The sequence below is a fragment of the Lichenostomus cassidix genome, chromosome Z (genome assembly GCF_008360975.1).
Source record: "Lichenostomus cassidix isolate B80296 chromosome Z, HeHo_3.0, whole genome shotgun sequence".
In the NCBI taxonomy this organism is placed as follows: Eukaryota; Metazoa; Chordata; class Aves; order Passeriformes; family Meliphagidae; genus Lichenostomus; species Lichenostomus cassidix.
In genome coordinates this window covers 28,938,950-28,965,641 of record NC_139511.1, presented here as the reverse complement: position 1 = coordinate 28,965,641, position 26,692 = coordinate 28,938,950, and the positions used below count along the sequence as shown (strand labels likewise).

At 39.9% G+C, this 26,692-nt stretch overlaps 1 protein-coding gene across 6 annotated transcripts in view; it reads right to left on the bottom strand.

Moving 5' to 3' along the window:
- Nucleotides 1–26,692, bottom strand: part of RNF38 (ring finger protein 38) — a 109,279-nt gene that overhangs the window by 41,071 nt on the left and 41,516 nt on the right. For 4 of the 6 annotated variants that reach the window (XM_085043192.1, XM_085043188.1, XM_085043187.1 and 1 more), the window contains one exon: nt 11,150–11,220. Coding sequence is in view for 3 of the 6 variants with exons in the window: in XM_085043188.1 (XP_084899314.1) it covers nt 11,150–11,220 (71 nt within the window). In the remaining 3 variants the exon portion in view is untranslated. Of the gene's footprint in view, nt 1–5,765; nt 5,936–11,149; nt 11,221–26,692 lie in introns of those variants that run through there. The other 2 variants (XM_085043193.1, XM_085043191.1) reach the window with 2 other exon arrangements.

The window sequence follows — 26,692 nt, the reverse complement described above, 5'->3', positions numbered from 1 at the left end:
ACAGCACAGTCTAGGATTCTGTTTAGTGAATTCTAGTAAAGCATTTGATACCATTTCCCACAGCATTCTCCTGGCTGCTCATGACTTGGGAGAGGTGCTGTCTTTCCCTGGTAAAGAACTGGTTGAATGGCCAGGCCAACAGAATTCTGGTGAATGGAATTACATCCAGTTGCTGTCCAGTGACACGTGGCATTCCCCAGGATTCAACACTGGGGCCAGCCCTGCGTAACACCTCCATCAATGAACTGGAAAAGAGGATTGAGTGACTCCTCAGTAAATTTGTAGATGACACCAAGTTGGGCAGAAGTTGACCTGCTAGAGGGTAAGAAGGCTCTGCAGATGGATCTGGACAGGCCGGATCGATGTGCTGAGTCCTGCCCTTGCATCACAACAAGCGCAGGCATCACTACAGGCTGGGGCCAGAGCAGCTGGAAAGCTGCCTAGCGGAAACAGACCATGGGGTGCTGGGTGACAGCCACTGAACATGAGCCAGGACTGTGCCCAGGTGGCCAAGAAGACCAATGGCATCCTAAGCTCTATCAGCAGTAGTGTGGCCAGCAGGACCAGGGCAGTGATTGTTCCCCTGTACCTGGCACTGGTGAGGCCACGCCTGGAGTTCTGTGCCCAGTTCTGTGCCCCTCATGACAATAAAGACACAGAGGCACTGGGCATGTGGTGGGTCTGGAGCACATCTTACAAGGACCAGCTAAAGCTGCTGGGGTTGTTTAACCTGGAGAAAAGAAGACTCAGGTGAGACCTTGTCTCTCTACAGCTGCCTGAAAAGAGGCTGCAGCAAAGGTGGGAGTTGGTCTATTTTCCAAGCAATAGGACAAGATGAAAAGGCCTCAGTTTGCACCAGGGATGGTCTAACTCAGATATTGGGAAAATTTTCCTCACCAAGAGGTTTGTTAAGAATTGGAACAGGCTGCCAAGGGAAGTGGTTAAGCCACCATCTCTGGAAGTAATAAAAAAGACGTATAGACATAGTGCTTAGGGATGTCATTAAGTGCTAGACTCGGCAGTACGAGATTAATGGTTGGACTTGGTGATCTTATGGGTCTTTCTCCATCTAAATGATTCTATTATTCTCTTCAAAGCTCATCATGTTTAGACTATGTGCTACATATTAGAGACTACTTGATTTAAATATGCACAGGCCATTTAGTTTTTATTAACAGCTTGGATAAATTAGTAAGGATTGCTTTAAAAAGCTTTGGGGAAAAGAAATAGTTCACCTCCAGAGCTGGGACTTGAATGCACCTTTTACGCTTAGTAGCTTGCACAACTTCATTTTTACATGTGTCAGACTCAGTACAGGTCCTGTAAACATATTAACTACTCCAACAGTGGCTGGCTCCTCTGCCCCTATAAAATACACATATTGGGAGGCTGCTGTCTAACAGGACATGGGACATAATGGGTAAAGAAGTCACTCCTTGATATAAGTGACAAATAACTTGACACGGTAAAACCAAGAAAGAACTGGCATTTTCTGCTAAGTTACCCAAACTAAGGCATATATGAGAAAACACTGCAGGTTCTCGCTGAAGCTTCAAGAAACAGCTTCTACTTGTGTGGATCTTTTCATCTACTTTAGAAAACAAGATTATTCTCCCACAAAACCAAAGGAAGGTCTGGCAATAAAAAATGAACCACATGATACACATTAGAATATATGTGAAGGAACACAAGCCTCGCTTCCCCAAACACACTCAAATAAGCACAGTTTGTCAACTCCCTTCTTAAAACCTCATCCCACACCTTTGACAAACAGGAAGAAAAAAAGGCATTAAGAACTTAAACCATGTAAGAAATTTGGTGGGATGTGTCTTTTTTAAACTGGTCTCATGCTCTGCCCAAGGTTGAACAAAACCACAGATACACATAAACACTCACATACAGAAAACAGAGCCAAAGAATACAAATACTATACCCAGTCTCTATATCTGAATTGGAGAAAAAGTGCTCTGATTGCTCTCTGATACAGTAAGGAAATTAAATAAAGAGGAAGAAAACTTCACATATGATCGCTAACATATGCTCAGTACAGCTTCACATACAAAATTACCAAATGCATACAAGTCTTACCAGGACATTTGTGCTCATATCTGAATGTTTTTCTCAAAGCCTTACTGATCTACTTGGAACTTCTTATTCATCATCACAAGTTCCTTCCAGAACACTATTTTAAATGAATACTTGTTCCTAGTCTTTCATGTCTCCCATCTCTTCATTTTCCCTCTTGCCTTATATTCAGTTCTGATGTTTTCCCAAGACAGAAACACAGAGGACACAGATCAAAAATGTCCTCCCTGAGTACATACTAACAAAATAGTTTTAAATGTCTTTGCAAGACACTAATTTCCAAGAATCTGACTTTGATAATCAAAAATGTTTATCACAACTTTTTAAAAGAACAATCCCAACAGAGATCATCTAAAGAAATAACCTGAATGAGGAAGAAAAGTCCTTAATTTTTGTCTAGAAAGCCATATCCTAAAGCTTTCATGAAGACTGCCAGACAGTGCATCTGCTCAGCAGCACCATAAATTGTGCCATGAATGTTCTCATCCCTTCTCACACAATTTACTGTTACTGCAATGTGACCAAAAAAAAAAAAAATTGGCCTTTTCTGTCAGAAATTAATAAAGCCAGCAAAGACAGACCACAAGGCTAGGGTAAAAAGTTCTGTAGAGAGAATGCAGCTGTCTTAATGTAATTTCTCATTTTTTCTAGGACAGAGGTGTTCACAGATTTTGCAGTAGTAATAAAACTGCAAGACAGGGCTACTTAAACAGAAAGTAAGCAAAGCACAGCATACGTAGCGGTGCTCGCATGATGCACTACACATTTTTGTAGTATCTCAGATAGTAGGGGGAAATACAAAAAAGGCAAGGTTATTGAAAATGAACAAGGAGATAAAAAATTCAGAGACAGCAAACCTGAAACGTATTTACTGAGAACCAGGAACTGTAGACATCAAAGAAAGAATGTCTCTGTTTTCCTGAGAGGAGAAAAGCAAAGGAATCAGTCTTTTTCCTGCTGCAATGCCAACAAAAGACACTAGGCAAGCCAGATACATGCTGCTTACCTACTCTTCTACCAGGTGAGGTATAGTACCAGTGCAATCTGGACAAACTAGTTGGAAGGCAAACAGCAAAATATTTAAGGTGCGAAAGGACTTCCTTTCCCTCTTTCCCCTTCCCCCTGCTCTTAAAAGAGCTGCTGTTGTTAGCTTTTTACTGCTGTTAAAGACCAAAACCAGCACCAGCTTTCAATGTTCTCACAGACATCAGCAGAGGGCACCAAAAAGCAAAACAAGTTTCCTTATCTTTAAAGGGCCTAATAAAAGAGGAACCTACCCTCCCCCACGTGAAGTTGAAAAGTAAAAAAACATGAAAACCATCCTGTTAAATCATAAACCTAGTCAAGTTCTGCCCACAGCAGAATTCAAATATTCTGTATTAAATTATTTAATTTGATATAAATTCTTACGTAGAGAAGGAAACCACAACTTAAGTCAAGTCTGTATCTTCCACGAGTTTCAAGAATCACTCCTCCACAATCAAAATTTTGTGACTAAAAACAGGAAAAAAGAAGTTCCACGTCTTTCCTCTCCCCTTATTCCTGCCTTTTAAATCCTTCTGGGGCAAGGGGAGGTGGGGATAGCAAAGCACATACAAAGACTAAGTGAGAATATAATTTTGTAACTCAAAGACTTGCTCTGTACAAATTCTCATTAGATTCCCTAACAATTTAGCCCATGTAGTTTCCACAAACAAATATGCATGACAGCTTTGACTTACAACAAGACTACAGTTTCATAGTACAAGACTACAATTCAATAGCAGGTCTGAAGACGTAACTTCCCTTCCTAACTGCATCACTTTTATACTTTAGTAAGACCTTGCATAGAAACCATCGTAACTCAAAGATTTTCTCAGCAAAGAGTTGAAAAAGTAACTTGACTTCATCAACACTGTCACTTTAAATCACAAAAGTTATCTCTAAATAAACCGTATTTTAAAATGTATTCAGATAAGCTAATGCATAAACTTGACAAATCACAACAGTAACTGATTCAACTAATCAGTTTGGCTTCTGAGACAAATCCTTGTATTTCAGAAAAAGTAAAGACACTTATAGACTGTGACTTTCACACCACTGCAGATACAAAGCAAGGACTGATGAACATGCAACTTCAATTTAGTATTTATTATACTTTTATTAATTAAAAAACCCACAAAGTGAACCAGATGAGAACCAAATGAAGTTTAACTTGCTCTGTAAGTCCACGAGATAACAAAGTAGGATTCACAAAGAAGAATCATGACATCTTTAATTTACAAGACCCTTTTATTTACATACCACTTTTCACCTTTAACACTTTTCACAAGTAGTATATCTCCTAATTACAGTTCCCTGAAAACTTTATTCGCACGTAATTCTATGTATGCCTATGTTTAATTTTTTGACAGAGATTTGGTGATTAAGGAAGAACAAAAACGTTATCAACTATCACAAACCATTAAATCTGGCATAGGACCTATTTGCTCTTCCACCTTGTACTTAATTCCATCTTGTACTCTAATGATTGCACTCTCCTATCGCTTACTGCAAAGGTTAGTATCCAAATCGAGGTTTTTCTTCTCTCAGGACATGGATCTCTAATACCACAGCTCCAATACCCCCTTGAAGGTAACAAAGGTAATGTAATGCTGTGAAGCACTTAAGAAGTCTGTGGGGTCAGCAGATAGCAAGATCCCCAGGATGTGGATAAATACCATAAATTTGGCAAATGAAACCAAAGCAGTTGCCTCAGTGAACGACATTTAAGAACAAGCACATCATCAGCAACACCAAATCAAACTGTAAAGCAATTGCATTCAATACTTGAATAAGGCAGTTAATTAGTAATCGTGTCCATCTTACCATTCCAGCTGCCCCATTCTACGTGTGAAAAACTTATCAGAAAATACACAACTGCTCCAAATACTACCTTCAAAAATCTGTTTCGATATGCAAATGCTATACATTCATAAACATTGTCACAACTCACAGTTCAATGAACTTCCGTGTAAGTAATAACTAAACCACTTGCTTTAATCAGTTACAATTTGAAATGGATGTCCTCGGTTAACGTCTCAATGCACAATCAGTTTAAAAATACACCTCAAGGAAACAAGATGCGACTTTAAGGCTTAAGTATAAAAAAAAATAATTCCCTTTTGCGTTATGCCGGAATAGCAATTAATTCACGTGTACTGAAAAATAATGAATGCCCTAACACATATACTTGCTAACATCAGTGTTTCCCCAAACAGTTGTTCTTTTGACTAATTTAAAAGCATTACAGATATCTGTTTTCCTATAAGGGAGGACGTTCAGTGCTTCAGAAACACCTGCTACCGCCTTGCACATTGAACCTGCCTGTCTTGAGGACTGCACACAGCAATTCAGTCCGGGAAAGCCTGTTGATTTTTAGGCTCCAGTTCTACCTTTTGCCAAAGCAGTTAAAGCAACTTCAGCAAGACCAGGCAATTACGGCCCTTCCCCAGCTCTCGTCCAGCCCGCGGGCTGCCCCACGCGCAAGAAGCCCGGGCCCCCGTCGGCCCAGGCCACAGGGCCTCCCTCACCCTCTACCTGCACCGGCGGGGCCCGGCGCCGCCCTCTCCTCCCGCCTGGGGCGCCGCGGGCACCAGGAGGCGCCGGCGAGGCCCCGCCCCGCCCCTCGCCAGCCCGCCGCTCCCCGCCCGCGCAGGTACCTGCGGGCAGCCTCCGGGCCGCCCCGCCGCAACCTCCGGGCCGCCCCGCCGCAGCCTCCGGGCCGCCCCGCCGCAGCCTCCGGGCCGCCGCGGCCGCCCGGGCCGGGCCTGACCCTTCCGCGAGCGCTTCCGGGAGCGCGGCCCCCCACCCCGCGGGCAGGTGACGTCACCCTCCCGCACGGTGACGTCACACCACGGCCGGCGCGGGGCGTCCTTTGTCCGCGCCCGGCGGCGGCCGCGCGCCCAAGGCGCGTGCGCGGCGCGGTGACGGCGCGGCCCCTCGGCCCGGCCCCTCGCCCCCTGTTAGTTTCGGTTTCACAGCATCACGGAACCGACGGCGCCGGGAAACACCTCCGAAACTGTCCGGGCCAACCTTGTCAGCCAGACCGCGGCACCGGCAGTCGCGTCCAGCCTTTCCTTAAACAGCTGCAGCGGCGGTGACTCCACCTCCTCCCTGGGCAGCCCGTTCCGGTGTCTAACCAGCCATTGTGTGGAGAAATCCTTCCCGATGTCCAACCCGAACCTCTCCTGGCCGCAGCTGGAGGACACGTCCTCTTGTTCTGTCGGCTGACGAGACAGGCCCGCACCCGGCTCCAAGCTCCTTTCAGGAGTCACCGGAGGGAAGGGATGAGCCTTCCGCTGGCAGTGCCACCGGGGACAGGCTCTGGATGGAGCACGCATCAGCGAAGGGACAAACAGAGCCTCACAGCACTGATCCACTCAAGCTATTCCTCTCAAATAAGATATTAGCGCCATGCTTTTCACCTTTCAAACTTCCCTGCACTCTCTACCTCAGCCTAATTGAAGTATTTCCCAACTCTGATCCAGGAAAACAAACCAGGTGTTGTAGGAATAAAGAATCAATGCTCTAAAGGAGATGAGTCACTAGGCATGTAAGTGGCTCAAAATTGGTAAATGACATCCTTGCAGCTGCCAGAGGTGAAATGAAAAAGGCATAAAGCTGCTCAGTAAACACAGGCAGAATGAAATGGGGCTAAGGGGGTGTGGGTGTGTGAAAACAACACACACCATGAGGAATGAATCTGACCTGCCCTAATTGCACAGGAAGATTTTTTTTTTCCGGTTTTCAAACTGCGGGGGGGGGGCAAAAGAAATTCCTCCTAATATTCCCATTTTTGTATGTACTGTGCCTCACACATTCCCCATAAGAGGTGCATATAGTCCTACATTATATATCACATAAGAATAAATGTGATGAGTCCTTCAAATATCTGAATTTGTGAATCATTTTTTGTTCAGCTATGTGTGAATTTCTTAGGTTCGTGCTACCAGACACTACACCATCCAAAAACAAACACAAAGCTGATCATTTTTATTTTAGGATTAGAACTTATAAATACTTCTCTTCTTGTGAAAACATCTTTTTAATGACTTGACAGGCCTCCGTATTACAGACTGAGTACCTGATGTCCATGAAGATGTCCATTAAGACAGGCAAGTGAGAGTAAGTTCACAGAAGCACAGAATTGTTAGAGTTGGCAGGGACCTCTGGAGTTCCTCCAGTCCAACCACCTGGTCAAGGCAGGGTCACCTCAAGCAGGTGACACGGGACACGTGTGGAAGATGTACTAACTATAGCTGGGAAATTTACAGGTTAGAAATAGTAAAACAAATTATGTAGCTATGTATTTCAGTTTGAAGTACCAAAAAACGAAAATACATTCTTTACATGCTATGAAAATAAAATAAAATAAATGAAAATAAGTTAAAAAGGAGAAAAGCAAAGTATAATTGCCAACCCATTAGCAGTAGTGGAAAAAATGCCATTGGATTGCCCCATAATGACTAATTTTTTTCATTACTACTGGGTGGTCAATTTGGTTATAAACTGCATGGAATAGATAATTTGATGAGATCTTTGAAAAGAGATGTCACAAGAGTAGTTAAGGGATGCATCTTTGGACTTCCTTTTCAAGATAAGTAAGCATTCTTTCATGGAAGCACACCACTGGTGAAACAGCCACCCAAGAGACAAAAAAGTATTTTTTGAAGCTAAATAAACTTGGTATGATTGAAAGGCTCTGCAGGATGATATACTTGCATTTATCTAACATGACTAGAAATACACACAAGCATTAAAGTGGATAAATAAAATATACCAAGGAATACTAGTTCCTTCTTAGAACTACCTTTCCTTAAATGCTGTGATCAAAGGAGACATTTATTCCATTATTTTATTTAGTATTTATACTTCTAAGAAAAACCAAAGAAATTACAAACATGAAAATGTGTGCTTTGACTCATGCATTGAGGTTTAAAAGCTCCCACCTCAAAAGCAACAATTATTTTAAAATAGATCTCAATTCTAATCACTTTGCTATACCAAATAAAATCGGAAATATATTCTATACCTATGCTGTATTAGATTTCTCTGTAAGACAAGAACCTCTGCTTTTGACACCACAAAATTAAACAAGTTCTTACTACTACCAATAATGTTCTAAAAAATGACATATCCCTCTTCATGCAGTGAGTACACACATGAAAAATCTTAAACTTTGGTTTCCTGCTGATGTCACTGAACATGAATTCAAGATTCTCATGTGCCAAGTCAACAAAATCAAGTAATTGGGGTGGAAGCCTGGGAATTGTTTTCATTAAGATTGCAACATTCCTTTAGCATGTGCACTGTAGAACTTTTCTCATGCTGTTGTCCAGAAAATGACGACTGGGCTTGTGGTGAAACTACTGTAAAATACATGCAGATTGCCAGTCAAATACTAACTTCTACATTTCTTCTGAAATGCAAAAACTGATTACGTGCAATCAGGCAAAGAACAGTACATTATTTTGCTGAAATACGCCTGTTGACCAATCAAAGATATGTCAAACTATTTTGAACCTATGCTTTTCATAAATTTTCTGGAATTAATACAAAAAGGCCCAACAATTAATACATTTATGGATAAAGTAAATCCTGCATTTTATCTTAAAATGATATTGATACCAAAATGAACAGGTGGTATCACTAAGTAATTGCAGAATAAAGCAGAACCTGATTTTCAAAGTAATTCACAGTGGAAACTGTGACCAAAACTGAAACAGGAATGTAGGCATATGTGAGTACAAGTGAAGAGTGATACAGGGTTGCAATTACACGCTATTACTGTAGCAGGCTCCTTTTAGGAAGCATTACTTATGATTAAAAAAAGCACATCCATATACACAACCCTTAAAAAAAAAATACCCCCTATCAGTGGGCATGCAGAGGGTAGTGGTCAATGGCTCTGAGTTCCGATGGACATCAGTGACAAGTGGTGTCCCACAGGTGTCTGTATTGGGACCAGTGTTATTTAATGTCTTCATTAGTGACATAGATAAAGGGATCAAGTGCACCCTCATCAAAATTGCAAATGACATCAAGCTGAGTGATGTGGTTGACACTTCTGAAGGACAGGATGTCATCCAGAGAGACCTGGACAAGAGGACTGTTCAAAGTTTTTCCAAACAAGTGGTTATTTTAATCAAGGAATCAATTAGAATTCTCTATTAAATCCAAGTCAAAGAGCTTCATTCTTATATTCTGTATTCTTATATAAAAATCAAAACTCTTTCCAAATAAAATTGACATCTGAGAGAAAAACATGTCTTTGAAATAGATCCAACCCCATATTCTTTCTGCTTTTTAAACTAGTTCTACTTTAGTAAAATTTACAGTTGGAAGTTCTCAACTGGTGCAGAATTGACTCCAGTGAGAAAGATTGTTTTCTTCTACCACCTCTAAGTATGCAAAAAAATAACATTTGGCTCAGGTTCTCTGTTAATATGGATGCACCTGGTGTGCCAAATAACCACTCTTCTGAAATTTATACCAGGTAAGCTGCCAAATCTCTTCCTACTTCCCTGCCCCCAAACCAGGGAAACACCTAACAAACTGTATTTCCAACAAGATTTAAACCAGTTTTAATTGCTTTGATATGAAATAAAACCAAGGGAAGACAATCAGTGTAAGATAAGAAATGATCTTCCATGTAATGACACACAAAAGGAAGAATGGTAGGTTGGAGCACCAGGATGGCTCTGAAATGAAATTCCCCCCACCCGCTCCTCACCCAGGAATCTTCCAATGTAGAGTGCCCAAAGCACAAAGGAGTGAATACTGTTGAATATAGCTAACCAGATAATCAAGTGGAAACTTAAAATAATGCTGGCCACGCTCTGGATAGCATGTTTGATCAGTATCTGTAGGTTGAACCAGTCATCAAAACTCGGGTTGTTACCTAAAAATAAACTAAAACACCAAATCACACCAAAAAAACCCAACCCCTTAAAAAATAAAAAAACCCCAACAAGAAGACAAACAAGCACAAAAATTAAAAGCACTCACAAAACTGGTGAAAAGAGAGAATGAGAGGGGGAAAAACTAAGGCAGTATATCAGTAAAAGAAACTTTTTCTGATAACAAGTCTAGCTCAAGGATAAGCTGGAACAACTACAAAATTAACTTACCGCAGAATTTCAAAACAGCGATTACTGCACTTATTAAGGCAGTGCCAAGCAGGCTGCATTTCATTTCCCAAGAAAAGTTATTTAAAATTCAACCAATACAGGCCCCCTTCCAGGCACATCACGCCAAAAAATTATTTACTGTAAAGTGCCATATTTGCACACAATGTAAGACACATTACAGATTGAACTAAAGTTAATCAATCAGCATTATTTACAGACAATAAAGCCTAAGGTAAAATGATCAACAGTAGCAAAATCATGAAAGCCAGTCAGTGTCACAAGCAGTTCAATGTCAAAACTATTTCCTTCTGTATGCCACACTTACGTTACTGATCCAAGTATCACTGAACATTTAATATCCAGTACTCTACTGACCCCAAGCAAGCTTATCTGCAAATGTGCCAACAAAAGGTTAGGGAAATGCATGCACACGACTGGACAGGTTGCTATTTTAAGGCTGCACCACTGAACAGAAAGTTCCAATCTGTAAAAGCTTCACTTCCCAATTCCAAAACAGGAATATACCGCTACTGTGGAAAGAAAAAAACACTTAGCCAGGCTTCAATCTCTGAAGTCAGAAAAGACACGACATTCTACGTTATCTAGCAATTAGCAAAACCATTGCTGTTATTTATTAACTGATGGTGTCAATATGGCAAATCACAAATGTTTAGAATAGCAAAAGAATATAAGCAAAAATAAAAATACAATACTAAAGACAAATTTCTCATTAAATGTCTAAAAGACTGTCTGGAAAAAAATATGTATCTTATGCTAGAGACAGTTCAAAAAGCAACTCTGAAAAGTGACTGCTGTATCTGCAAAACAATACATCTTTGTATAGTAAAAGCAATACATAAAAAAACCCACAATGCATGTGCATCTTGTGAATGAAACACTCATATGAATCTCACCTTGTCACTGTCATCAGTACAAATGTGATCTTGATGGATTGAGTGGCATTGAAACGATGTACCAATACTACCTAGAAAAGAAGGGGGAAGGGAGAAAAAAAATAACTAAAATGATAACCCAATTCCTGTGAACACTAAAAATAAAGTTAAATTTAGCAAACTTTCTTTTCTCCAAAGTTTAGTTGCCAAACAGCTAGGTCTGATAACAGAATCATCAGAGAGACATTTTACAAGTGTGCCAGCTTCTGCACATGTATTTTTTTTAAGACCTTTAAGCAGAATAAAATCATAGCTAATTCCTCAATCCAAAATAAACAAATGCAGTAAAGTACATATGCACATATACAAATAAGAAGAAGCTATGCAATCCAAGTTTATATACAGTAATATAGAACATTTTCAGCACCCTGGGTAACCACAAACCAGGAGTCTCATTCCAGCAATACATTAAGAATGAGAGAGGAAAATTCCAAGGTCAAAGTTTCAATTATGTCCAGTGTTCTTGTAATGGAATTTCTGCCTGCCTAATGTCTCTGTACAAGTTTCTTTATGCCTAGGAAGACAAGGGACAGTACATCCCTACAAAGGCTTACCCCAGTCCTCAGACTTCTGCCTAAGGAATGTATGAAAATAGTTTACAAAGCTTCTTTCTGACTTATCACTTCAGAAAAAAATATTATTTTGCTATAGGAGTCATTGTACTGGCTTGAACAGCAGTAGAGTATGATCACACAGTGTATTTTTGTAGGAAGGGAAGGCAAAAAAGAAATCACTACACAGTTGAAGCTTCAAGGTGAAAAAGGAAAGAATAACCAGTTTTAAACTGTTCAAAATATGCAGTACTCCCCTCCCGCTTGATTTAGACGGATGCAAACCTCAAGTGTTTCACTACAAACACTCAACATGCTTTCTTGAAATTGGAATAAATTCAAGCTTAAAAGTAAGCTACAAAACTATGAAGTGTTAAGGATAAGGCTTGATACCTTTCTACCCATTACCCCAGAGGCATAACTGAAATAAAATACAACCTCTTAAATCAGTCTAATATAAGAAAATAGGCAACAAATATTGAAAATAGTTAAGTTCTACCAAATTATAACAAATACATATAAACTTGTTTCAGGCATCCAGGCATATGGATAATGAAAGGAATTTCCAGAAGGGGTGCAGACCTACATCTAACATCACCTAAGACTTGTTCCCTAACAAATTAAAACTCAATAATTTGGACTTAGCATTACAGGCTACATTATATGCTTTAGAGATAAGCTTTTCAAGAACAGTGATTGCATACACAATCAAAATTATAAGCTGGCTTTGTTCTAGCTGTAATGGATACCAGCAATAGCAACACAGCTCCAATAGCAGAGGTTCCAGTTAGTAAACGCAACATAAGACACCTGGGCAGCTCATCAGTTTTCACGATGCCATAGCTTCAATTCTAAAAATATCCACATTACCAAGAAAAAAAACAACCTGGGTTTTATTTACATGTTTCAGTCATACTAAACTGGTCCACACACAACCAAACACAGTTAGCAGAGAATATGGCAGTATTTTCCTTTCAATTCTTTTTTTCTTTTCCATAACAGGATCATTCATGGCCTTTATGACATATTAATTCCATTTTCAATCAACTAATACCCTATGGTACAACAGCAAGATATAAGACACAATCCCGAACAGCGAGAAGTGATGGCTTTACAGACATCCTGGCTGCTTTGCCCCAATGAGCTGGCTGACCTCACCAACAGCCGCACCAAAAGCTGCCTTTGAAAAAGGGTTTACTCCAAAGACTGCATTGACAATGCAGTCCCTTAAACGGAGCCAGCAGAGGTAAGGGATCTGAAGACACTGACACAGAGGACTACCAGCTAAAGGCTCTACTTCCCAACAATGCAATCTATAATGTTGAGTTACACTGTCAGGAAATCCTGTAGGACTTTTCTAACCTTTAAAATATTTTTTATATATATACACATAAAATATAAAAGCAGTTTTCAATAACTGAGTTATTAGGTTTTTAAAGCATTTTCTTTCTGACAGATTGCACTGAGAAAAACTTGAAGACAGGTTAATCACCTTTCACCCACCTGCAAGGAAGATCAGAGTCAGAATCTCAAAAGATGACCTCAGCAGCTCTCTAGTCTGTGTCAAAGACTTTTCAATTGTTGTTTAACTGTTAAAGATGCCAGAGAACTGAAAGGAACAAAAGCCAATTTGCATTGCACTGACTGCAGGGAGTAGATACAGACTCACTTAAACTACCTTCACATCCCCAAATTTACAGGGAATTTCGGACCAACTCGAGACTTAATTGCACTCCAGGGCTAGCAGATCCTAGGGCTACTACAATCAAAGTTTTAATTCTGAAGAATTATCTCTGCAAAGCTGACTGAGAGTAGGGAAAATGTCATAAAGACTCGTATGTGAGAGACAGAATGTGGCACACGGGCCACTGCACACAGCACCTTCCCAAACACGCTTCCTTCCTGCTGTGTTCAGTAAATACAGCTGTGAGGTTTAATGCCCATCATTTTTTCAAGCAACATCCCAGCTTGAACTCCCCCTGTCCCACAATCCAAAGCAGTCTCCATGCTGTGCAAGTAACAGGGTACTTGTAACAGTCAGTTTGTTTTCACACACTCACAGCTTCTAATACCTAGGCGACAAAACAGTAGCCATAATTTATGCAGAGACACCACCAAAAGACAACAGGCATCCATGAAACATCAGATCAGCCACCTCTTCACCATTACTGGCATCAGACAGGGTAGAGAGCAATGCCCTTCAATTGATGCACTATATACATGTTGAGAATTTCTTCCCATTCCTGTTACTAAGCAACAAATAGTTAGATGTTTAGAGCGATCAAGTCTTTTGTAAAAGACAAAAGCTCGGCTTTGGGCAGGGCATGGTAAGGGAAGAGCCGGCCCTGGGAACGCTCTCTCGTGGTTCGGACGCTGAGGGGTGAGGCTGCTCTCTCTTTGCTTTCCAGCTGCTACCAGTGGAAAATCCAACTGTGCCCTGTTTTTCTTTTCTCCTGGCTGGGTGAGCTTTGATTCAACTTTTCTTCCCACTGGGAAGGGCGCGTTTCCCCGGGCTGTGTTTTCCCGCAGCTGCTGCCGGGAGAGTCCGGCTGCCTCTGCTGCCTGCCCCCGCCCTCTGCCACACGAGACCACGGCGTCTGCTGTGACTGCAGAAATCCTTGCTACCTCGCTGCTAGCCGGGAGGGAGCCAGTGCCTGATCCTGCCTCCCTGCTTTCTGCCGCTCCGAGCTGCCTGGCTGCCTGCTCTTCAGCCTGCCCGCCATTACCAGCTGCCTGAGGCTGACCTGACCCTGCGCCACAGCGCCACCTGCAGCCGCTCGGGAGTCATCGCACCTGCCCTGCCCGGCCGGGAGCTCAACAGCGCCCCTGCTGCTTGCAACCGTGATTACACCACACGGGAGAAGGCTCAGCAGCTCACAAGTCATCTGCTATTGGTTTTCTGGTTCTAGTTGTGGTTGCTATTATTGTTATTGCTTGTTTATAGATACTAGTAAAGAACTGATATTCCTTTTTCCCATACCTTTGCCTGAAAGCCCTTGATTTACAAAATTAAATAATTCGGAGGGAGGGAAAGAAAAATCACATTCTCTGTTCTAGGGGAGGGTTCGACCTCTCTTGGCAGACACCTGTCTTTCAAACCAAGACAATACACATGTATCTATATTATCTATATATCCAAATATATCTTTTACCTCTTTAAACACCGTTCAATTCTTTTGCACACCCTTTTTCAAATAAAGTGAAATACCCAGCTTAATATTACTGCTTGAACTCCAGGAAAAACATCAGTTCTTTTGGAACACGCAAGAGCAAAAGACTGCTAAGACTGCTGCACTCCCCAGCTACCACAGGAAAGGGATTGTTTTTGTTCTAAACCCACACATTAAACTGAACAGCAAAAAGAATCTCCAGAATTTCATGGGTTCTAACTTGTGTATTGTAGTAAAGACAGAATCGGTATCAGGCTTGAATGGCCTGCTTCATGCTTGACAATTTCAACCATCCAAACACATACAATGCTAGTCCAAGAGAAAGCGAGGTGTGAGTTCAGATGTTTTAATTCAGTAATTTCAGAGCTACTGGAAGTATCTCATTGCTTAAGTGAATGCCACTGATTAATACATTCACTGACTCCCCTCTCCAGCACCAGCCTCATTAGGAAATCATTTGTGTATGACACCTGTTCTATTAAATCTACTTTATCTAGAGTGAAGCTGTTGAGTCTTATTAACTTGCATGAATCAGATGAGTTCTGGGCTAAGTGTTTGATTTGCAGACTAGAGTTTGCAAAGTAGGAAATGAATGGAGAAGTCTCAGTTGGATCAAGTTTAGACTCCTAATTAACTGCTCCCTTTAAAAAAACTGTAAATTGAATGGAGTATATATATATTCTGGTGAGATACAGCCATGGATGGCTAGTCTACTTGAAAAGATACAAGGAAGGGAGATTAACTTATCTATGATCTAGGAGCCTCAGCTTTCAAAAAAAAAAATGCAAACCACTACTGCAGATTATCATCATGTGCCAGTAACAATGTGTTACATTATTTACATTTTAGACGTTCCTTCTAATTCATGAGCCTTTCAAACTGTAATGAAGAAGTTACTTAATGGGTAAACAGAATATTTTGCTGTTACAGCAAAAAAAGTTAGTGGCGGGTTCAATAAAAGATACAGCTACTCAGGCTGTTCAAGCAAGAGCAAGGCTGCAAATTAAGTATATTATAATTCTTTTTAACTTTTTTCCCTATGTGTGCAAATCTGACCATGAAGAAGAAACATGTTACATTATATGCTAGCAATGCTAGCAATAAAATGCGCACTAGGATTGCCATTCTTCCCTTGTTTCTTCCACTCCTTTTTTATAAACTCCAACAAATTGAAATTACATTGGTTCACCATAGATTTGCATCCACTTCAACTTAGGATGTTGAAAGAATTTATTACACTCTAGGAAGAGCTAATATTTTTCATTTATGTGGTATGGGGCACATCACTGATAATTTTAAACAACTCCTAAGCAAGGAGTACACCTAATTAAGAGGCTGTAATAAAACTCGGGAACATATTCTAGCCAGGAAGCAGCCTAAAATCACTAGAGAAGAAAAAAAAAAAAAAGTAAAATGCCTCCTGAGCTTCTCTCCTTCCTTTCCTTCTCTTCCTCTACTTCTTAAGAAATCCATGCTCTTGTCAAACTGCAGCCAGCATAGCTGGTAAACCTGCCAGCCCCTTTTCTCCACCACAATGCTCAGCTGAGGAATGCTGCCCACAATTCCACATACCCAGTGAGAACTTATGCTTATCTATTGTAATGTATGATGCTTATGTATTGTAAGCATCAGGAAGCATGGTAACACTCTGCAAGAAAAGCTCCCTCAGCTTTTCCTTCTTTCTGCAGCTATCAGATAAACATACAGAATGCTTACTAACCAGCAGGAAATGGGGTGAAAATGACACAACTGAGAGTTCAAAATTAAATCTGGGGCTATGTCAATTTGATGGAAGTTAAGTGTTATCTTCCAGTCAGACTTTTTGACTGAATGACACCTCTCAGACATTTTCGGAGAAAAGGAGAGAAACCCAAAGGGAAGACTTTGTATTTTAAAACCTTGAAGTCTAACATACTTTAACAATACCAGAGCTTAAAAAAGGAACAGACAAAGTCACTTTAATACAGCAAAAAGCCTAAACACAGCGACAGGCTGAAGAAAGATCTTTTTACCTGAGGTTTCTTCTGTGTCTCTACTGCATAAATACTTCTACTTCAAGGAATGTTTAATTTAAATTTACAGATAAAAACTGGACTGATTACTCCAGGAACTGTCCACAAAATGGCCCTCAGAGCAATCATCTGAATATAACTCTATCTATATACTCTTTACCTTTGTGTTGAAAATTTTATATTATTTGAAAGTAGACATTAGTAGCCAGAACTGTTAGGATGCAAGCTGATTGTTAGCCAGAATTGCTAGGCTCAACTATAAGGCAATATTGTGTAAGTCAAAGGGGTATTCTAGTGAAATCTGGAGCTAGCAATCTGAACATTAGCAATAGCTAGCACAGACAAACCTAGCAACTTAAATATTACTTCAAAATAAATAGCTGGAGTAGAAGCTCATACATTGTGGTTTATGAACTGTAACAACCATATTTCAACATGGACTACAAAACCAACAGAAACTCTCACCAAAACCAACCTAAGACAGTGTGAAGATGACCACATGGCAACCACTTGATAACAAACGATGAACCAATGAAGAGCAAGAAGACCCAGACCCTGACATTGCTATTTGTCCAGACTGTACCATGAGAGATGGCCAATAAACCTACCTAGAGGAGATCAGAACATAGTGTCAAAAATTTCTTTAACACTGTGCTTGCAAACAAGCTTATAATAATGGCCCCCTCATCACATACAAGAAAGTACCGTGGCCTAGCTGTTGCCTTCTTCCTTCTGCACTAACTTTAGCAGCTACATGTTTTTCAGTGAAGAATGAGAACAGCTACACTTCAGGTGAACTGGTAACCCACAGAGTCAACCATACAATTTCATCCCCTCCATGGCAGTTTTAGAACAAGGAAAGACGCCACTGCTTTGGCAGCCAACTTCACCTTGCAAGGTCCAAATTCTGAAAATATTTGCATATTTTTAAGTTATGCACAAACCTACACAAAAAATCTGAGACACTATAAAGGGTCTGAAGGATTCAACTCATCAGCCACATGCTTCCCCACGTACCCTACAATTTTGTGGCTCAAGTCAGGTATCAAGTACAACATCAGAAGGTATTTTCCTCAACTAACAATGCAGCATTACCGAATAAGCAAAGACTCAATAACCATGAAGTAGTCTAAAATTTGTGTTTTCATATATTTACAGTGCACATGCAAAAGCAAGGAATTTTTTCCATAGGCTTATTGAGAGCTATTTGCTTTGCTCTGGAGATCCGTTTTTCCTACTTATTCAAGGAGCTGTTCAGCAAGAAGTCATCCAGCAAAAAAATTTACAGCATCTCAATGAACCTTCAGGAAATCAGCTTAATGCAGAAATACTACTCCACCCATAAACACAGTATCAGTATTTTACTGGTTCTTTTAGCACTCAAAATGTCAAGACATGAAGTGTAACTGAAGAGACTACACAGCCAAGTGTCAACAAAATGTTAGCAGGTTGTTAAGTCTTGTTCCTCATAGTAAGTCATAATCAGAGAAAAAGAACTACATAAACAAGTAAGGTAAAAGCACTATTTGTGTCAGATAAGCTATTCAGACCATTCCCTCTCTGTTAACTTTGTAGCCTCATATTTCTGGCGAATTTTGTTCATAAAAATTACAGTTTCCAGCTATCTTATGCAAGTGTCAAACATGGAAAATTGCCAATAAATCATGACCAAGAGATCATTTAAGAATTTTGCAACCAAACACTTGCATCAAATGACTATTAAGAGTCCCCAGGCCAAATTCACTGCTCATCCAATAGGGTACGAACTAATTTCAAAGAATCAGAGAACCATTTGCATTTTAAGGAACCTTTAAATACCATCTAGACCATCTGTCATTAGATCAAAACACTGTTCAACCTGGCCTTTAATACTTTCTGTAATGGAACTTCTACAACTTCTCCACAACATCCACATGAGGGCAAACCAGCTCCAGTGTTTCTCCACCCTCATTGTTTAAACTTTCTTCCTTAGATACCTACAAGAACCCCAGAGCTGGATGCAGTACTGTAGATGGGGTCTCAGCAGAGTGCAGCAGAAGGGGCAGAACCACCTCTCTCAACCTGCTGGCCATGCTTGTTTTTAGACAGCTGAGGACACGGTTGTGAGCTGCAAATACACACTGCTGGCTCATGTGAACGTTCATCCCAAAAGTCCCTTTTTGCAGGGCTGCAATCAGTTCATCCACCAGTCTCCATGGAAATGAGGGATTGCACTGAAGCAGGGGCATGACCTTGCACTTGGCCTTTTTAAACCCCATGAGGTTCACATGGGTCCACTCAATGCACCTAGTGATGGATGGCATCCCTTCCATCAAGCCTATCAACTGCACCACTCAGCATGGTGTTATCCACAAACTTGCTGAGGTTCCACTCAATTATTTTATGCCATTGATTAGGGTATCAAAATGTACTAGTCCCGTTAGAGACTTCTAAGAGACACCACTCATTACTGGTTTTCACATGGACATTGAACTATTGACTGTAGTTCGTCAGACATGGCCACCCAGCCAATGTCTTACTCATCAAACAGTACATTCATCAAATCCTTCTCTCTCCACTTCAGCAACAAGAACGCTGTGCAGGACCATGTCAAAGGCTTTACAGAAGTCCAGGGAGATAACTGTAGCTCTTCCCTTGCCCACTGATCATAGAAAGCCATGAGATTAGTCAGGCATGATCTGCCCTTGGTGAAGTCCTGCTGGCTTGTCTCTAGGCACCTCCATGTCTTCCTTATGATTTGACATAGCTACCAGGAGGATGTGTTCTGTGATCTTGCCAGGCACAGAGGTGAGGCTGACTGGTCAGTAATGCCTTCATCTCACCCTTTTTAAAACGGTATTTCCAAAAGAAAGCCAAAAGTGCCTGTGGGATTACTGATTATAGATACATTAATCTGAACCATTTCAACTGCTCTGAGATCAAACAGAAATAACACCTAATACATATGCCAACCTTCGTGTGGGGAAGGGAACAATTTTCCAAAAACTAGCTTATTCCCACAACCAGTTCATGTTTCTTAAGGGGTGATCTGCCAGTACACTCTGCAGATAATTTCCATGCTGCTGCAGACAAGATGTACAGATTCAGAAGAGGTTACTCCCATGGACATGGCAGTCAGGTATTTGAACAGACCGAACACAATCACCAGTTCCTCCAGTCATTCTCTTTAGATCTCCTCTCATAATAAAATAATTATGAGGTTATTTTCCAAAGAACTGACATAAACTTAAGTTGCAGTCTGAAACATTCTGCAGCTAAAGCACAAAAACATACTTCCTCTTAAGTGCTGTATTACAGGACTCTGACAAGACCCGCCTACAAAGAATACTTGATACACAAAGCTTGATGCTTTAAGACACAGAGAGTAAGACAAGCAATGTTTTATTTTCCATTCTATCCTCCCCAGTGTACAGCAAGATTCACAGCTCCTACCCTGAGTTATCACTCATATGTAACAAAAATAATTCATCATTTATTAACAAGCTAAAAGGAAACTCCCTTTCTGCATTAAAATTCTGCAAGAGAAGGACACTATTGCTAAGAAACTCTGAAGAGTATCACCACTTTGTGGTGTCTGGTCCCTGTGGCAGCTTTGCTTAGTAGTTAGTCACAGTTTCCTTGCTGTTCCCTGGAGGCTGTTTCATCAGGCCTTCAGGCATACACTTGCTTCTGTGCAAGTGTAGTCCAGGGAAGGGTGCTCACACCCTTCATATGAACGTTTAATGCCATTCCAGAGAGAAGGATAATGTTCATTTATACAAAGAGTGAGGTGAAACTCACCACAGAAAATACTACCCAAGGGCCAAAATATAGCAGGGCCTTTTCATAAAGAGTCTCTCCTCCAGGAAGTTCAGTATCTGCTTAGAAAGAAGCAAATTTTTTGCCTACTCTCATCATCTTTCCGAAGGAGACTAACAGCAGTACCATAAGCCCAAAAGGCATCCGAACACAGTTACTACAAATCATATGCAAACAGCTAGAAAAGGAGAGAAAAAAGGTATTTCAATAACTCAAGGCTGACGTTTGCTGAAAGTAAATCAATCCTAGAACAAAGAATAAAACTGGCAAGACACAAAGCATTTAAAATAGATAAAATCTTTTAATCTTGTCCTGGAATTCAGTTTTCATCAACTACTGTGTGGGAGCTGAAGCAAGAGATGCAAATACCAAGCACAACTACATTAAAAGCCCTGTATAAGCAGTTAAGATCACACAGATATCCCCTACACTGTTCCATTTCCATCTTTATAGGAATTTGAATTACTGGTTTTGAAGAGTCAGTTGTCTTGAATTTCTGAGCCTCCTGAATGTAAGTTATTTTTCAAAAGCTACCTGAAATTTCAAGCCATTTGCTCCTCTCTATTTGTAACTAGATTATTGAACTGATTTTCTTGAAATTCATCTTCTCCTGAGAATCTCATTTAGTCTCTAAAAAATCAAAGACTGCTTATACAAACCTTCTGGCTGCAGTGAGCAAAGGGCTTTCTGTGGCTTACATTTATTGTTACCAACATAAACCTGCCATCATTACCACAAAAAAACCCCCAAAAAATACAAACAAAAAAACCCAAAACCCAGGCATGGAAGCACAACTTCAACTCTAAAACTTAGTTTGTTGACCCCCACCTGTTTTTATGGGATCACTCATCAAATCTAGAATTAATTTGCACAAAGGCTGATTTGTTTGATTGGGTGTTTTGGTTTTGGTTGAGTTTTTCCAAAAAAAGCCTTAAAGCTCCCATCCAGCCCAGCCTGGAGAGGCGAATGCTTCAGTAGTAAAAATGTTGTTGGTGCCAATTCCTGCCATCTTTGACACAAATATGAAAGAGCAATACAGTCCAACATCAGTGAAATCCCAGAAACAAAGTTTTAAATCCACTTTGATTATTTATTCTTTTGTCTTTTACTCTCACTGCATATTCAATCTAACCTTAAAGCAAAGAGTAATAATGATGCAATGCCTGCTTAGGAACTGACCTTGCAAATATCTGTTTGAAACAGAATCAACTCTGGAAGCGTGGTTAAAGTGCATGATCCCTAGGAAATTATTTCAAGTGAGAGAGAGCCCAAGCTCTCTCCAAAGACAACTTATTTGGTAAAACGTGAAAACCTGAACCCAGTCCAAACGGGTCTAAGAGAGAAACCAGAGAAGTGAGAGTTAAGTAGTGTTCTGTTACTGTGTATGAGTTCTTCACAGCCCTCACCTCCCTGCAGTCGATTAAGTGCTTACAACTGCAACTTACACTCATATTCAGTCAGGAGTGACTTGCCCCAACAAAACGAAAAAGTTAATTTATATTTCACAGGCCATGAAATAACTTTCTCTCTTCCTGTGTTTCTTGGTTTTGTTCCAATTAGTAAGCATTTCTCCCAGTCTTGTTTCAAAGAAAACCACGTTAACAATCAACATTTCATGTCTTTTTCTCATACATGCAGAGTCAAAGGGCATCAGCAGCCAGAGACACCACACCAACTTCTCAAAAAAAAAATCATAGAAAATGTTTAGTAATATTTCTGTCCATGGAACAAACCAAGCTATGGTGGTAACACATAAGTTACTTTGGAGGAAAAGAAAAAAAGATTGACAGAACACCTCTCTTATCCCAATGCTGCTTGCAGTACATTATAAAAGAGATTTCAATTCCACAATATTACAGTTTTCCTCCCTTTCTGGATATATCCTGTCTCAAACTGCCATGGTTTTCACGAAGAGAGAAATGTTCTGAGGAACATCAACTTGGTTTATCAAAAGCCACAGTATCATTATCATCAATAAGATAAAGATTCTGAGAAAATAAGAACATTTGACACCTACACAGCTGAATGTTTCTCTGAAAAAGCAGGTTCTGTGTTTTTGGAGTACCGTTCAGAAAGTAATTTATGTTAAGCTTTACAGAACAACAATTCTGTGCTAATCTTCTCACGGGGAATTCTTTACAACTCCTTTTTTGTACTCTGGCTTTTAAAACCAAGATGCACTACCACATACTTTGATCCTGGTATTCCTTTCCCAAGATGACTAGGCATTTCCACAGTTCACAGTCCCTATCATCACATATATCCCACTTGCTCTTATCCACACTATGCTTATTTTCAAAACCTTTTTCTTCATCTGTCCTGAGGAAGGGTATCAACTGGTACATAAAATCCCCAGTTTTAGTTCTGGTTTAAATATGAGAGGCTGTTATTACAGGCATCACCCACAGCTAAAACTACAAGTAATTCAGCCAGCAATCAGGTACGGAGAAAGCATCAGGTTTGTTGCTTTCAGTTTCCAGCATTTCAGAAATCTGGTTTCTTTTTCAATGATTTTGAGTTCTAAAGGTTCTTTAATTTAAATGGACATCCATGAGGAGGGTAAATCAGAACACTGGCCAAGCCTCTGCCAAGTTTCAAATCAGAAGAGCACATTAGTTAACTAGAAATTTTTTAATGAAGAAGTACTCCAGGAAACTTACATTTAAAATCTTTGCTCCCTGTTCTGTCACTACAAGCCTTGCCAGTAAGTCTCTGTCCATCTTTTAAAACTCCTTTTGAAAGGTCACAATAAGGTCTTCCCAGAGGCTTCTCTTCTCCAGACTGAACATCCCTAACTCTCAGCCTTTCCTCAAGGGAGAGGTGCTCCAGCCCTCTGACCATTTTTGTGGCCCTTCTCTGTTCAACAGGCCCATGCTTTTGGGTACTGAGGTCCCCAGACCTGGGTGCAGTGCTCCCACTGGGGTCTCATGAGAGCAGAGAGGAGGGGCAAAATCCTCTCAAATCCCAGGATACTGTTACCTTTCTGAGCCAAAATGCATTTCTCACTGTCCTGGATCCCAGACATTGCAGAACATGTCTTCTAAATTCCTCCCAAACATAACACAGGAAAAATCCTTTAGTTTCACCAGCAATACCAACAGACAGAAAAACTCTTCCAAAAAGCAACCATATGCCCTAGGATAGAGGTGAAAACCTTCCAGGGTTAAATATGCACTTTTTTTTTTCCCCACTATATGAAGAGCATCTACACTGCCCTACTGGGTATTGCAAATGGGGCAACTTTTCAGTATGGTTGCGTCAGTCATTATTCTTGCATGATGTTGTCTTTTCTCTTTTAAAAACAGAAAAATTGGCCTATCCATATTCCACAGGCTACCAGGTCTTAGCAAGATCATTAAATGTTAACAGAAGCACTCTTCTGACACATATCCAATACCCAGATTAGAAACTTGTCAGCCACGGAATTAATTCAGTTTGCAAATGAGAGCAAATGTTTACATTCATTTTACCTTTGTTAAACATTAATAACTCTAGTAAAGGAACTCTGGAAGCTTTGATACTTAAGAACAAATAGATAATTTTGTCACAGTATTGGTCAATAGCGATTCTGTCTGGAGTGAGCACAGAAGATACCACTTGATTTCTCTTTCTTTTGGCACAGCCTATCACCTCACAACAATCAATAGTTCTGGGACCCCAGATCTGTGGCTTGCATGTAGATGGAGTTGGCAAATGAACAGTGATGGATCCTTCCCCCCTGAATTTGCCCAACTGTTCTCAGTCCTCTCCTTTTCATAATGAAATTGAACTTCATTAAATTTTTCCCTTCTGATAATCCTTGCATTCTCCAAAACACATCTAAGGTTCTCAGCAAAGAACAATCTTCCTTTTGAAAGAGCACATTAACAAAATTAGCTCTAACTAACATGCTACTCTGAAATCACTGCAGTTAATATCCATCAGAAAGGTAATATACCTTTCTGTCAAGTATCTATTCAAGAAACACAAGCTGGATTGCACCCATCCATCTCTGTTAAAAATTTGGAATCAAATGGCCAAACATTACAAACATCAAAACTAACAGGATGGGTAATACCAGGATAAAGGTTAGTTCCTTTCAGTTCTATAAAATATGCAGCATACAGGCAGTTTCTGATTAATTCACAGCATACAGGAAGATTCTTCCATATGGAGGTCTCCTGAGACTCAAACAGCCACACAGCCCCATTTTTTGGATTGTACATTCAGCTTGTCAGTATTTAAAAAGTTAAGATTACTCAGAAGTTCTCAAGAGAGCATTTCTATTCCAAACCGTTTCATAACAAAGGACAAAAAAATGCAGAACAATGAAATGCCATAGTAGTACATTGTCCAAGAAAAATCATGATGGACCAATATTAAAATTGTATGCACAACTTTGCTACAGTCCCTGATCCAAGGACAAGTCTTTGAACATCAGAAACTAGCAGGTAAAAATACATTAATTGAAATTAAGACAGTGTATTTAAACCCAATCAAAGCTATTTTCAAATGTACTTGAAATAGAAACCTAAGTTGTCTAGTGCAAAACTCAAAGAGTAATAAAATATTTCAAAGAGTAAACATTAGTCCTGGACTTTTTGGATCAGTCAAGCCTCTAAAGGAAGTTCTTGGCCAACCAAACGAAGTCAGAGATTTTTAGGGTACTCTTTCAAAAGTTCATGCCTTTTTTCATCTTTCCATTGAGAAGAGTTTAATAGCTTGTTCATTCAAAGTTAGGAAATCAATTACAAATTGTAGGAGAAAAGAGTCCAATTTTTACATATCAGAAAAAGAAGGCAAAGTGCGAGTGAATATTAAAGCACTAGTTCTACAAATACTATATATAAAGAAAAAAATTGTTAAATTTGCATCTCCTGCAAATAATTTTGTCTCCATTTCCCTGATTTCCTAAAGCTGCTTTATTCTCAGCACACTGACAAAACACATCTGCTTTCAAGACTGTTTTAACAAGCTTGTTGTATAAATTAAATTTATGTTTATATTCAATAGAAGCCTAACACCAATTAAGAAATAAAAATTACTTTTATCAAGGAAAACAAAGTAAACCATGCAATTTTTCAAAAGACAAAAACATGGAACATAAGAAGCCAATAAAATGTGCAGTTATATAAATTCCTTAGATGTTCCTGTAAGTTACCTCCTTCCCTCACAAAATTTAGCAAATAAGAGTTCAAACGTTATGTTCAATAGGAAATATATTTGAGTAGTAATATCAAGTTTTCTCTAGATGAATGCTCCACAGTTAAACTGAAAATTATAAATCAAAGAAGTATCCTAATTGGCAATTTGAATTAATTAAACCAACCAAACCCAGTTTCCCTGTGAAAGCATTTTTGTGGTGGCCTATGGGTTTTGCTTGAGGCCTTTTTCCCCCACGTTAAAGGTGAACAGAAAGCATGCACACAACCTTTATGAATTCAAAAGAAGCAAGATGTAAGGCACACTAGCATAAACATATGCTAAGTAAAGCCAAGAACAAAATATGGGACATCGTATTTTGACTTATAACAGCATTTGTTTTCAAGGTATGGAGTTGCAAAACCTAAGAAGATTCTTTCTCTGAAATGTAAAGCAACCTGGTAATTTGTTCCTGGGGTTGGGGGGGTGCTGGAAGCACTACCAGATAAACAAAAGACCTTGGAATGGAACAATTATGAAACCACAATGTAACTATTTTAAAGTAACTACATTATTAAATAATACCATTATTAAAAATGGTCCTGTAAAAATATTTTAATGGTTAACTGTATCAAATATTTAACCTGTACATAACTGGCATTTGAGAAGTCTTCTAATTACCAGCCTCTTCTCATACACACTTGTCCATGCAACACTACATTTGCTCATGGCCAGGCACTACACATGTGCTGAGCCTTTCTTTGCTACCTCATAACTCCTCCTACAGCCATCAGCGCAAGCAGCCTGGGCTGTACGCAATGACGAGAGAAAACTGTGACCGTGAATGTGCAC